Raw genomic sequence first — 15018 nt, forward strand, 5'->3', positions numbered from 1 at the left:
AGGACAGAGAGATTCGGATGAATTCGAGAGAGATATTTTCTGAAGAATTGCTAGTGCTTAGCAAATAACTGAATTTGAGAGTCGAGATAATGAAGGTCCCAATTATAACAAGTACCTAGATGGATGACGGTGAACTTCATTTAGACAAGAGACACAGGAGGAGAACAGGTGTAGGGAGTGGAAGGAAACAGGAATTTCATTTCAGACACTGAAAGTTTACAATACCTGTTTCTAGATTTCAGATTGATGTGTGGACAATATGCTCAAAGGGAAATTTGGATTATACGTCACGATGTAGGTATTATCACCTGAAATAGGATAATGGTAATGATGAGGGTCTGATTGAGTTGCCCTCCCTCCTAGGGCAAGTCCCAAACAAGAAGTAATTGTAGAGACCCTGAGGAATAGGATATTTTCAGGAGTCTGTTCAGGACTCTGGTGGATGTGTTTGTGTATGGGCGATGGTTGGGATGGGCAGCGGGGAGAGAACTGAAACAGGCATTTGCACGGTGAAGTGACATTACTCGTGAAGAATCACTCTGTGTTTTTCTGTTCAGCCTTCTTTTTCGTTTTCCAACGTTGCTTTTCCCAACCTATTCTCTGCTCAAGTCTCCCAACCCACCATCTCTTCTCCTCAGATGAAGATGATTGTTTCAAGTAAGAGACAGTGTTTAAATTCTCTCAAGTAATAGGACTAGTGAGAAGTACTTTTGGAATTAACTACCAAGAGGCTTCTGGTGACACTGGTGAAGGTATTTAGCGTACGATAGAGGAGCTGGACCCAGCCTGAGGTGTGTAGAAGCAGGAGAAAGTCAGAAATCGGAGGCATCAAGTTTGATTATTAAGAGGAGAGGGCTTCCCTGGTGGCGCAGTGGTTAAGAATCCAGTGGTTAAGAATCAATGCAGGGGACACAGGTTTGAGCCCTGGTCTGGGAAGATCCCACATGCCGGGGAGCAACTAAGCCCGTGCGCCACAACTACTGAGGCTGCACTCTAGAGCCCGTGAGCCACAAATACTGAGGCCGCATGCCACAACTACTGAAGCCCACGCACCTAGAGCCCGTGCTCCGCAACAAGAGAAGCCACCGCAGTGAGAAGCCCGTGCACCGCAACGAAGAGTAGCCCCCCCCCACAACTAGAGAAAGCCCGTGTGCAGCAAGGAAGACCCAACACAGCCAAAAAAAAAAAATACATGAAAGAGAAGGAGAAAGATAGGGCAGTAGCTCTAGGGTTGTGTGGCTCTGAGGGATATTTCCTTTGCTTTATTTTAGAAACCTGAGCAGTACTGATGTGAAGGATGGATCAAAGAGGAAAAGGCTGAAAACAAATGAATGAGAAGAAAAAAAGTCAATACGTGAAATTGCTAGAAAAAAATGTTGTGATCCATAATCTGGATAGAAGTTCCACATTTATCCTAAAGCATGTTGCGTGGTGACAGGAGGCATGTAGACAACTGGGGAATAATGCAGGTACTTTTTCTGATTTTACGGCATGAAGTCTTGTTTCTCTCAATATGAACATTCTATGTTTTCAGTGAAGAATGAGCCCAGGCTGTCTGCTGAGCATAAGAGAGGTGGAGGCCTGGGAGATCTAGGAGAGGAGAGGACGGAGGGGGGGCGGTGGGGGGGGAAGCAGCTTTGGAAAACAGGGAAGAGAGCTAAACAGGAAGGCAGAGATCAATTCTTTCCTGGTAGTTTTGGCTTCATTGTGCCAGTTTGTACTTTTAACTGACAAAAGATCATTTCCCTTGGGGTGACACAACTAGGCGATATTTACTTTCTGATTACATAGTTTGGAAGAAGGTGGCGGCTGCCAGTATTACAAACAAAACAATAGCAACAAAGAACAAACAGCAGAAGCCTCGAGCTAAAAAAAATGTTTCTCACAACTTTCAAAACTTGGAAATGCAATTAGGCTCAACAGAATCTTTTTTTATGATGCAAAAGACTCAAGTTTTTTGTTGTTGTTTTTTTTAAGTGTTTCAAGGCTTCCATCCATTCATAGGGTCGAGAATTGATCAAATCAATCCCTGCATGAAATGTTTCTTTAAGGAAAACTTCAAAGGGAAAAGGGGAGGTAAGAAGGGTCTGAGCCGGAATAAGGAGAGGAGGGGGGTAAGGTGAGAGATTGGCTTGTATTTCTACGCTTTCTTGAATAAGATCCCCTTGGTGTCCCCGGTGTTTATCTTTCCATCCATATTTCATATATTAGAACTCAAGATCTTCACCTAGAAATGCTGAGGATTTTGCAGAGCATGTAATTTCCTTCAGCTCATGGAAGAAAAGTTGAAAGTTTCTAAGGAAGTGAAGCAGAGACACAGTCCTGTTACATAGTTGTTAATCTGACAGCCTCTGTTAAACTAAACTAAGAAATGATAAAATTCCCTCCACTGTGGAATTAGAGCATTTTTATTTCCCCTCACCTCCCAGTTTTATACAGTTGGCAATTACTGTGTTTCCAGGCAGTTCCTTCCTTGAAGCACTGGAAGAGGGATTAAGGCGACACTTCATTCCTCAAGTGACTATTCTGCTCTAGTCCGTAGCAGCCTCACTCTTGGTTTTGCCAATTCTACATTACTGTTGGAAGCAACCAGAAAATAACCTTTAAATTCCACTTACGTAAAATCATAAAATATTCAACCTCGAAGACCTTCTTAGATCATCCTCTTTGGAAGCTTAGGCTGATTTAATGATACATTTTATAAAATAGTTTGTATCCCTTGAGGGCAGAGGACTTACTGAGAAATCAACACCACGTGGAGAGAAAGGCACGAAAAACCTGGGGGCAAGGTCCTCACAAGAGCACTGGTGTCAATGGAATGGCAGGAAGAATTAAGTTCCCTGATGAAACCTAGTTTGCTCCTGACATGTAGGGCTGTATGAGACCTTGGTTCAAATTAGGAAAACTTTCAAAGTAAGAGCTGTATTATTTCTGTATGGGCTACTGAGAGTAAAAAACGGAAAGAGAAAGAAGTTAAAGGTGCTTCAAATATTTTTTGTAAATGCAAAAGTATTTATATCCTCATGATGGGTCTATGAAAGAGATGGTGTAGGGACGTACTTCTCCTTTTCATCCAACCTCAGTTCTCTAGATTCTAACAGGTAATAATAGCTAACTCTTTAAAACAGCTTGCTACTTCAAAATGAGAAATGCACCCCAATGTTCATAGCAGCATTATTTACAGTAGCCAAGATATGGAAGCAACTTAAGTGTCCATGGACAGATGAGTGGATAAAGAAGATACGCTGCATATACACAATGGAATATTACTCAGCCATAAAAAGAAGAATGAAATAATGCCATTTGCAGTAACATGGATGGAACTGGAGGGCATTATGCTAAGTGAAATAAGTCAGACAGAGAAAGACCAATACTGTATGATATCACTTACATGTGGAATCTAAAAACTACAACAAACTAGTGATTATAACAAAAAAGAAGCAGACTCACAGATACAGAGAACAAACTAGTGGTTACCAGTGGGGACAGGGAAGGGGGGAGGGGCAATATAGGGGGAGGGGAGTACAAGGTACAAACTATTATGTATAAAATAAGTTACAAGGATATATTGTACAATGGGGGAATATAACTTTAAAAATTGTGAATCACTATATTGTACAGCTGTAATGTACATAATATTGTACATCAACTTCAATTAAAAAAACAAAATAAATTTAAAAAAATAGCTTGCTATGTGCAATCCAGTTTTCCAAGCATTTTATCCATATTAACTTATTTAACCCTCACATCAACTGAATCAAGTGAGAAATGTTTTTATACCCATTTTAGAAACAGGAACTCTAAGACTCAGAGAAGAGAAATAACTTGCTCAAGGTCAAACAGGTAGCAAGTAATAGAACTGGAACTAAAACTAGGCAGCCTGGCTCTAACGTCCGTGCCCTTAACTACTGTGCCTGTTTCCTTTCACAGTTGAGTTAATATATAATTTCTTGTGTTGCTATGGTCTAGGATATTTCCAATGTAGTTGCATTACATGGGACATTATACATAGTCCAACATTTTGTATTGGTAGAATAAACACTGTATGATCTTGATAAATTTTTAAGAAATCACTTTGCATTTACAAAATAGGATAGCAATTTTACATATTTCATGTTTGTTGTGACTAGTTAAGAACAGCTTAACATGGTATCTTATACATGGTAAGAACTCACTGTTATATAACTTTATTATTAATATAGTATCTTTTACTATTTTATTCTTATTGCTTGTATCATAATCATTTTATTACTTTTATTATTTTTAAACTATTTTGAAATTCTCGGCAACTGAAGACTATTATCTCCTTATCCTTATAATAAATACCGCCACCCCATCCCACCATCTACCCTATTATAAACTTAATGCCTTGCTTTTTTCCTTTACTCTGTGTATCTGCTCATTATCTGCATTGATTTTGACAAGTACATTGTTGTCTTATTGGTCAGGTGGCTGCATGGTTTTTTGGCATCCTCATTCAATATTACAGTCTTCAGTTGTTATTATAGGAATACATATATAAATTAAATTATAGATAGATAGATAAGATATAGTTTCCCATTTTACGGAACATTTCACAAATGTTTAATTACCTCTACAGATTAGTAAGACAACCGCATAGGGAAATTCTCAGACCTCCCTGCCAAGAGGCTCTCAAACTATTAAAAGCACAGGCTCTGAATTGACCATTTAGCTCATGACAAGCTTTCCTGCATCTCTCCTGCTGGTTTGCACCACCTGCATCCTCTTCAGTGGCCAGTTCCTCACTCTCTCTCTGCACCAGCCTTCCCCTCGCTTCCATTGTCTCCTGTCAACCAGGACCCCACATTCAGCCCTTTAATGTCAACATCGATCCCACCGATAACTCTTATCGATTAGTCTTTCCATTTAATCTTTTACGATTTTGTTTAGTCCTCTACTACTCTGTGTAACTACCATCCCGAGAGTACAAGTAACTACCAAACCCAATGACCTTCTCAGAGTCCTCACTTGCCATAAACTATGTAGCTGTTAACACAGATCATTATTTTCTCTTTTTATGGACCCAGAGGACATGGACTCAAGTTTTGTCTTTGCACCTTACTTAACTGTGAATCGGGGTTCTATAGAAGCACCTGTCTCAATGAATCACTGGAGGATTAAATCAGTACAGAAAACCCTTAGGGCCCGACATAAATATCACACAAGAACATATTTTCTCTACCTCTTCTAAACTCTAAATAATTAGAATATCTATTTCTTAAAAAAATAATTTAATCCATCCCTATATTATAGGTGTCGTACATGCCTTCTCTTAACTAATAAATCATAAGCTCACTGAAAACAGATTTCTCTCTTCATCACTCATTTGCCTCAGGGGCTACACAGTATTCTGCACATACCAAATAAACATTTATTTTATCAATAATGGACAGGCAGATCGATAGTGGTAGACTTTAAAAAGTTTTATTATATCTTTATTAGATGTACACAATATTATTTACTACCTTCTATGGATATTCTAAAAACTGAAAAAATGGTAGTAATACTATTTGCTAAGCTTCCCTCAACTGAGCATTTATTATGAACCAATTTGCATATATTAATCCAATTTGTTCTCTCTGCTACCCTTTAGGAGGTTCTATCTGTGTCAACATATGAGGAACTGTGGTTCAAAGATGTAAACTGTCTTGCCCAAGAGGATGTATTTTGGAAAGTGGTGAGACCAGCATAAGAACTTGAAGTATCTGACTTTCCCTCAGCCTAACCCCAACCCTGTCTAATTTTCATAACAAGACAGGGCTCAACCCTGTAGGAATGAAGGCCTGCAGGAGTTCAGATCACTCTCTTCCTTTTCTAAAAGCCCAGCACACACACAGAAAATGCTCCTGTGTACTGCTTGTTTCTTTGTTTCATGAATATCAATTGTATCTCTCTAATTCACTAGTGAGAAAATTAAGAATGGGTACAACACCATATGCTTTTTCTGTATCCCCCTAACTCTACTGAAGGGAACAGTTACCCTATAAAGAGCTTCCTAGTTACTGAAGTAGTTAACAATCGTTCCCACTCAGCTTTTTAATTTTTGTCTTCACAATTATTCAGTGCCTCTGATAACCAAGACTTAAACAACAAAAGTTTAAGTTCTCAGACTCTGACTTGTAATTAATGTAGGGGAAAAATGCCTATATGTGAGCCATGGACTTTATTTGTTATAGCAAGTCAGGGTGGTCACTACAAAGAAACATCGCAGTGTTTTTCCTCTTTTATTAAAAGCCTCAATTTTAGAAAAATGTTCAATACAATATACCAAAAAAATCAGGTTTTTTGCAATAAATGATTATATGTAAAATAAAATTAACAACTTGTCCTTAAATACTGGACCAAAAAATTATGGGGAAAAAAAAAGCCCTTTTACTTTCTAGACCCTATTTATTTGTTTCTTCAACAGTCCTCTCCGCCAGATTTAACATCCCATGGCAAGTCCTGTACCACATTCATTGCTCTGCTGGGCTGCCTTGACATTGCCTTGCAAAGAGAAACCATCTGTAAATATTTATTAAGCAAACACTAATTACCTTGCTAAAGGCAATGATTGCTTATAAACACTTATACTATGTATAACAATGATCTACGTTCATTAACCCTTATTATATGCTGTCCAAGATACAAAGCATTTAATCCTCACCAAAAATAACAACACAAGAATGGTATCATCAGATCCATCTGACTTAGAGAAAACTGACCTGAGGAAGACCCACGACTCGCTAAATGTCCCAAAGTGCTACATGCTGGAACCAGCCTAATTACTAAAAGAGAACGAGACAATATGGAAATTCTGCTATTTCTCCTCACATTAAGTTCAAGTGGATCTCTTGCTGGGGAGACATACCACATTTAAGGAAAAAGAAAAAAAAAAAAAAAACTCACTGAAACCTGAGTGGGAGTCCTGACAATTTGGTCCTTTTATTACAAGAAGTCCCCCACATGCAAACAAGTTCCGCTCCAAGAGTGCGTTCGTGAAGTCCAACGTAGGTACAACAAAGTTAGCCTAGGTACCCAACTAGTACCATCGGCTATATAGTACTGTACTGTAATAGGTTTATAATACTTTTCACACAAATAATGCTTAAAAAACAAGCAAAAAATAAAATATTTTTAATCTTACAGTACAGTAACTTGAAAAGTACAGTAGTCCAATACAACAGCTGGCCCACTGGGGCTGGCATCGAGTGAACAGGCAAGAAATAAAGATACTGTACTACTGCACTCTATACAGTCCTGTATGGTAAAGTACACAAAAGCACAACCACTTGTACAGGATGCGCGCACGTGACAATGTACACCAGGCACGTGAGCTAACTCACGTGACGGGACATGCAAGTGCACGTTCGTATCTTTGAAAGTTTGAACTTGAAGGTTCATTATGTAGGGAACTTACTGTATAATAAAAAAGATCAAAATGACTGATAATAAAATCTCCTGACTGTGGCTTTCTAGACTTCAAGTACTGAAGTAACATTCCATTGAGGATTTGGGAACTTTAAGTAAATTCGAAATGAACCTCTTCTGCTCTCACTGAGGCACACCGTTCCCTGTAACAGAGAGATGGTAGCCACCACCCTGGCCTCTGGCAGCCACAACTTCCTTGATAATATTACTGGATAACAATAAATTGCACTATTTATAATCTGTGCAACTCTCACAGGCTAAATCCTTATTGTGATTTTCACACTTCTAGAGACACATGCACTTGTCTTTCTCTCTCTCCATACTTTCCTAGAATTAAATTAATAACATTTAAATGAGCTTCAAACTCAGCTGATGAACAGTTGTTTTGCAGAGTCAAAGCAATGGAAAAAGCAAGAAGTTACAAAAGTACAAAAAAAAAATTGTAGAAAGTGAAACAGTTGGGTGGATTTATTTTTTCTTCATAAGTGAGACCATGTGTGTGGATGCATGTACATGTATATGTGTGTTGCTAAATAAGTATGTGAAATGAATACATTTAATTGGAGAATACTGCCAATCTGGCCCATATTTTTTCCCACTAAACTGGAAGTAGAAAAGTAGAAGAAAACATTGATGTGATTTACCTTAAACCCTAGGTATATCTTTATTTCTTCACCCTCTTTCTGGCCACCATGTTGGAGTTGGTAGTAACAGACATTAACATATTAGTTGGGGATGGTGGGGTTCCTCACCAAATGTTTCTTGACATTTCTGGATGCCCTGCCCCTTCTTTTCAACTTTAAATAAAACCGGTATAGATATTTTTGTGCCTGTCTAAATACATATTCTCAGCGGCACGAACGTGTCTTATTTGTTCTTTTTGGTTATCTATTCAAGCATCACCACTACATTTTGAGCTAATTCAGGAATAGTTAGCTCTGTGGGGTGACGGACAGAGGTCCTAAGAGAGCAAGTACCTCATTTATGAGTCTGTCTTCACCTTTGTTATGGTCTCCAGAACGTCCTATTTCTTTGCACATTTGCACCTTTGACTCTATAACAGCACTTTTGTAAACACATATGTAAAAATGAAGGAAGGAGAAGAATAACGTGATCACGTCTGGTGGTTTTAAGAATCTGAAGTATCGCCTCATCATAAGCAAGCCAAGCAAATGAGAATGAGAGGCTGCTGGACCAAACACCTCCTGACCTGAGGATACACGCCACTTACACCAAGAGTTATCTGAACTCTTTTCCTCTCTTTCAGATTATCCTGGGTGCACCTTAGCTGACTTTCATTTGTATAGAATGTTCCAAGGAGAGATGCCATTGCAAACTTCCTTACAGGTTGTCATGGCGACTCCTGACAAAACTTCCACACACAAAACTCAATTATCTTCTCTACACACTAAAACAGCGAACTTTCTCACCCTTCTGCCTATATATTCCACCCTTGATTTGGTTTCTCTTATAGAATAATAAGATGTAAAGGAGGTTAATTGATTCAGAACAGCTTGTTCAGAAATGAACAGAGAGGAAAAAAAAAAAAAAAACTATCTCATTTTTTAACAGACTGTGAACATAAGATACTGTTCCATGCTGCCTCCCACGGGGCAAGGTGGTGAACTAATCATGTCCAGACCCACTAGGTCACAGCCAATAATTCAGGCACTTGGTATGGGGGTCTGTGTGTTGCAATCCTGGAGTGTGTCAGGACGGATTTTCCATAAATTCAAGAAAAGGTCCTCCAGCACTCTAATTTAAAATCTATATCTTAGCTAATTAAGAACAGTAGGGCTGAAACCAACGCATCACTTCACACCTAGTGTGTTGACAATGTACCACCACCCTGAGTGCAGGAGGAGTGAAAACCTTACTTTTTTTTTTTTTTTTTCCTGTTTTTAGCTCTTCCAATATCTAAGATGTTTGCTGGAGAAGAAACACAGACACTCTTGCAGCCTTATGGTCAGGGTGACAAAGAAAAGCATGACAAGGTTTGCATAAACTTGGCTCCGAATATCTGACATCTTCACATCACGAGATAAGTTTAAAATGCCACAGAAAACAGTTCTTGCCAAAAAGATGAATTCTCCCTCTCACAAGTGTGGTGTTGATGGATGTTGGAAAAGTTGGACAAAGATGCTGAGGAGTCTCAGGAAAGTTTTGTTTTGTTTTGTTTTTTAAATAATGGAGGTTAAGCCCCACATGGTCAAGTACAGTTTACTTGTGGATCTGATTAAAAGCAAAATATTACATCACAGTATTTTCCACAGCCAAGCTGTGATCTCAGGACTTACCATGCAAGCTTGATTAGCCCTGTTTTATAAAGAGAAACTCTGAAGGACAAAGAAATAAGAAGGTTCTACAATTTAAAAGTGACTTGGGTGTCTAGTGTTGTCTTTTGGTTTATTTCATATGGTAAAAAAATCCAAGCCAAACACAAGCTTCTAAAATCATTCTGAACAATTCTGAAAACATGTAATTTAAAGTTCTGGGATTTCGATCCTTGTTTTTATTTCAAAAATTGCAAAACCCTCTTCATGTTCTGAATATTCTTGAATTATTATTCTCGCACTCGTATTGAGAATTGAGTTGCATCTCAACTTAGTTGCTGAACTACTCTGCAGCTGCTTTAAAAAAAATGATCTCTTTAATGTATTTAAGAAAAGATTGTGTTTTGGGGTCCTTTTTATTTACCTGTACTTGCATAAATGATTACAAAGAGAGGTATAATAATGCTGGATGCAGTAGTTTTGCTCTAAAATATTGCTTTGCTCTAACATCATCCTACGGCACAGCTTAATTAAGATCTAAATATGTAACTTCAATTCAATTGCAGCTGAAACCAGAGAAGAGCAGCAATTCAAAGTCTGAAAGAATGAAATTAGGAATTACTATACAATAGCTATACAGTAATCATTTCGGCTAAATATCAAATTCATTATCAACAGATGATTTTTAATACATGTATATATTTCTAAAACACGTAAAGGAGATACCTAAATCATCCCAATAACAACAAAAAAGCAACAAATATAACTCAACTGAAAATAACATGACAATTATGATTGATAATTTAATAACATCTCAACAGGCACTCTAAAATATTTTATAAAATCATAGTTTTTATAAATTTTTCATAGAAATCTTAAAATTCTTAAGAGCTTAATATTTCCTTCTGCAACTTGATTCCAATCGTGCAGAGTCCAAACCATAAAATTAGCTTCTTAATTATTCCATTATTATAACTATTTTTTTGCTCCTCATTGGTTGTGTGAGGGGGAAAAAACAAGCCTTTTAGGTGAACAATTTAGGGGTTTTTATTTCATATTTTTCCTGCATCACAGATGGGGCAAATATTTTAATATCATGGGAATTATTACACATATTACTTTTAGTGGGAAAGTACTATAAATACAAATGATTAACTTGTAATAGTATAGAAGATCTGAGAAAATATGTGTGAAATACTAAACATCATGACAGTTAATACACACAGTGTCTATCCATGTTTGTTTTCTCTTTTACCTCCCTTTAATTTATCTCAGAATATACTAAAACCGTTTATACTGAGTAGTAGACACACAAACTATTAGTGATGTGCTCTGATAAGATACAAGTGAAGGGGATTTTTAAAGTATTAGCCATTCCATTATGTTGAATTTCCATGAAGTATTTTCCTGCAAGCTGCTGTACATTAAACTGTTTAAAACAGTGAAGGTTTCCCACTCCTGGGACCACACTTAGAACCAGGACTGCCCTGTCCCACAGAATGGCTACAAAACCAGACTCTTCCTCCAGCACGTGACTGGTTTTGACTCCTTCAGTGCTGACCACTGCCAATGATAAGCACGTTATTCCCTCCCATAGCATTTTACAACTTGGTGATAATATATAGTAAAAGATGGTTTTTGAAGGACAGTTAGCAATTAACCATGAAAACGTCTTTTTAAAAGAAAGTACTAAATTTAAATAACACATTACCCGATAGTCAAGTTATATGCTTCAATTGAAAACTTATGTATTTAGCTGACTTACTAACTTTGAAATGTAGACACATCAGCAAAATTCTACATCACAATATTAAGCATGCTTAATTCCTCATTGCAAGTCACATTTTACTTGGTCAAGTGCATATATATATATATATATATACACACACACACACACACACACACACACACACACACACCCACATATATATGACTTAACTTACTATCCAATACCTGTATAATGATGTCAACATATCCTAATTTTCTTTCCAATTAGATTTAATAATAGAATAAAACCAATGAAATCTTATCTTTTCCTGTTTTACAATGAATTCTATCTTTCAGTAAGTGATTTCTACCTTTTCAACTTTATTTTGTATCTGTAAGAAAGTATTAGTTTTAAAATCATTATTTAGGCTAAAAAATACTGAAGTATGCAACTAACATTCATTTTACGGCACATACTGCCTTTTGTTTATTCTTGGTTTTAAAACTGCTACCTAGGACTCTCAAGCTGGAATGCCACAAAATCCCCATCAGTCTCAGGTATTCACTCTTCAAGGTATGAAACTTTGAGAAACAGCCCCTTCTCTTACTGCTCCATTCCTTTCACACCCACTGATTTTTCACCTGATATTAAATATCATTTGTACCACAAAAGAATCAGAAACAAGAAAACTGTTTTAGAGATTATAATAACAAGCCAGAGAGTTGGTTTGCCATACTTTATTTTTTTTATGCCATTGAACAAACAGATTTCTCATTTAGGGTCAAAATCAATAGAGCTGGTGGGAAAGTTGTAAATATCTCATTAATAAGATTAATTAGTGTTTTATGTTAGCTATCCCAGCAAATAATCCAGATGGCTACTGTTAATTGAATTAGCAAAATTCAAGGGAAAATCATTTTGTTTTTGTCATTTTATCAATATTGGAATGGAAATCTTAATAATAGTAATTTTAATAATTAACTACTAATGTTAACAAAATCTCACTTTCTCTTAAGGGTTGGAGAAATAAATGATCTATATAGGGAAAAAAAAGTTTCACATCCAAAGTATCCATCTTCGTTTTTTTTATTGGAATGACAGAATATACTTCAAATCAAAGTTATACCCCTATTAGAAAGGATGACAGAAGTCAACAATGAAATGAAAGCGTGTCAGCGCTTCCCCTCAGAATTCCAATCCTGAGAAATTCCACTTTATTAAGTATAAGAACGAATATTTAATTCCCATAAATAAATATTCCTGTCGTCCACAACTGGGCTACCTAAACGCCTTCTGTGTGCGAAAGGTACATAGTGTACATGGGTGATGACCCTTGAAATTAAGAACATTAATATTCCGAGGTGATGTACAGGACCAGCTGAAGAAGTGTTACATCCATATCATGAGGAAGGCTTCACTCTGTTGTTAAAAGTTTAATCGCAGAAGCTAGTTTATTAGTAAACAAAGAATTCAACAATATTGAATCTCATCAACATTTTGTGAAGGATATTTTGCTTTATTGTTAAGAATGATAGTTATTTTGATCCATGCTAAGATATGATGAGCGATGCACGCACTAAGGGACTGCATATTATGTGTGTGTGTGTGTGTGTGTGTGTGTATCCACTACGTGGTGTTTTGGACATGAAGGTAAGCGTTTAGCAACAAACTTATCGCCAGACTGCGAAACTGAACGACCTCCTTAGTAACTGCCCGAAGACCTCCCCACCGCACCTTAGCAACAGCGAAGGAGAAAGAGACTTTACGTTTCCACAGGGCAAAAAGCTGTTGCTAAGCAAAAATTACAACCAAAAATATAGAAAACTGTAACTTGGTTTTTGAGAACCCCTTTACAAGTTTCACGATTTAACTGGCCCAATTCACTTTAATACAGACACGCAAACTCAGTGAGAAGCAAACACAATTCCCTGAGACTGAACTTGTACCAAGCCCTCTCCCACATCCCACAAATAAGCACGGTTAGTTACTTTTCATGCACCTCAAGCCAAAAATCAACCTAAAGATCAACGGTGAGAGGTTATGTCTTCCTCTTGGCCTCTCATCCTTCTTTTCTAGTTTATTTGGCATTTCTCCCACGTCATTGATCGCGACCTTAAAACGGCTACTTGCTTAAACCCCAAAGTGTCTGGAGTCCTGTAACATCAGCTCTGCAAAGACTTGGGCGCGAACCCAAGGATGCCGCACACCTGCTAGCTGTGGCCGCGGCTGCAACCTCACCAGCCTCACCAGCCTCACCAGCCTCCTGGGATCTTTCCCAGGTAAGCGCGGCACTTACCTGCTGCTCTCCGGGCTCCGTCGATTTCACCAGGTGCTTATCCTTGTACAGAGACCAGAGACCGATACTGGGCAGGAAAATTACAGCCACCATGAATAACAAAGTCATCTGCAGAAATCTCTTCTGTTTCCTCTTCATCGCAAATGATCACAGAGAAGAAAAGTTAAAGGAGATGGTTCCCTGACCGCCTCTTGTGTTTAAAGCCAAAGTCCTTTCCTCTCCCCTGAGAAGCACCAGAAACTGAGGAGAAGCTAAAAACTTTTGCTGTGTGCTCAGCACCAAGGTGCACGATTCAGAGGGAGTTGGGCGTCTGCAGAAGCAACGCAGAGTTACTTTCCCCCCAGAAAACTATGACGAAGGCATCATCTATTGGCTCAGAAGTAAATGACTTGACTGGGGAAATCATTCAGCCTATCGACCTCCCACGAAAAGAGCAACGGAGTAAATATGATCGTTTCAGAGACTAATCATAAGTTATGAAAAGGTCAATAGCATGCCGGATACTGAAGAAAACGGGGGTTTGGAGGGCTGGGCTGGCGAGGAGCGGGTGAGCAGGAGATCTGCGTGGGAAGCGGCTCAGCCCGAGCAAGTGGCAGGAAGAAAATGGTCCGCTCTTGACACTGAACATCACCTTTTCCGTCTTCCCTGGACGTCTCCTCCTGCGCTCCCCCTGGGATAACCCACCTGAACTCAAGTTCAAGTCCCTCCGCGGCCAGCGCGCTGGCGGGCTCCCGGGGGTCCGGGCGGGGAAGTGGGGTCCGGGGCAGAAGTGCTGTTTGGAGCGAGGTCCGCGAACTCCCGGGCGCTCACGCACGGTGCCGACCACCCTCGTCCCCGGGCAGCGGCTCGGCGCCCCGGGCGCCCCGGGGCGGGAGGCTCCGGAGGTCCGTGGAGTCCGGCCGGGAGGCGGCGGCGCCGCACCGTCTGTGCTCGCCCGGCGCCCGGGCTGCTGTCCTCCGCCAAGTGCGCGCCCTGCCCATCAATCGCTCCCTCTCCTCGGCGACGCTCTCACGCCCCGGCGCTCCCGTTACCATCCTCTCCCGGCGACGGAACGTGCCCCGAGGAGCATCGCCGCACCTGGAGGGCGATGCTCTCACGCTCCCCGTGCCGCGGAGGGAGGGTGGCGCCCGAGCTGAGCGGGCTCGCGGGGCGCGCGCGCGGAGGGCGAGGAGGCAGGGGCGCGCGCTGCTCCCGCCGCCGTAGCCTGGTCGCCTGCCTGCGCGGGGACGAGGCTGTGCCGGCCACGTGCGGGAGCCCGGGCCGAGTGGGGAGGGCAGTCCCCAGCTGCCAGCTCCTATATAAGCCCGCCG

General features: G+C 39.8%; 1 protein-coding gene across 1 annotated transcript in view; it reads right to left on the reverse strand.

The window, feature by feature from the left end:
* GALNTL6 (polypeptide N-acetylgalactosaminyltransferase like 6) overlaps positions 1-13846 on the reverse strand; it is a gene marked incomplete at both ends in the record, with an annotated part of 1149883 nt that extends 1136037 nt beyond the window's left edge. The window contains one exon of the mRNA XM_082657046.1: positions 13709-13846. Within this exon, the coding sequence (XP_082513172.1) occupies positions 13709-13846 (138 nt within the window). The remainder of the gene's footprint in view (positions 1-13708) is intronic.
* Between the last annotated feature and the right edge of the window lie 1172 nt (positions 13847-15018).

The sequence above is a fragment of the Grampus griseus genome (genome assembly GCF_964374135.1).
Source record: "Grampus griseus genome assembly, chromosome: 6".
NCBI lineage: Eukaryota > Metazoa > Chordata > Mammalia > Artiodactyla > Delphinidae > Grampus > Grampus griseus.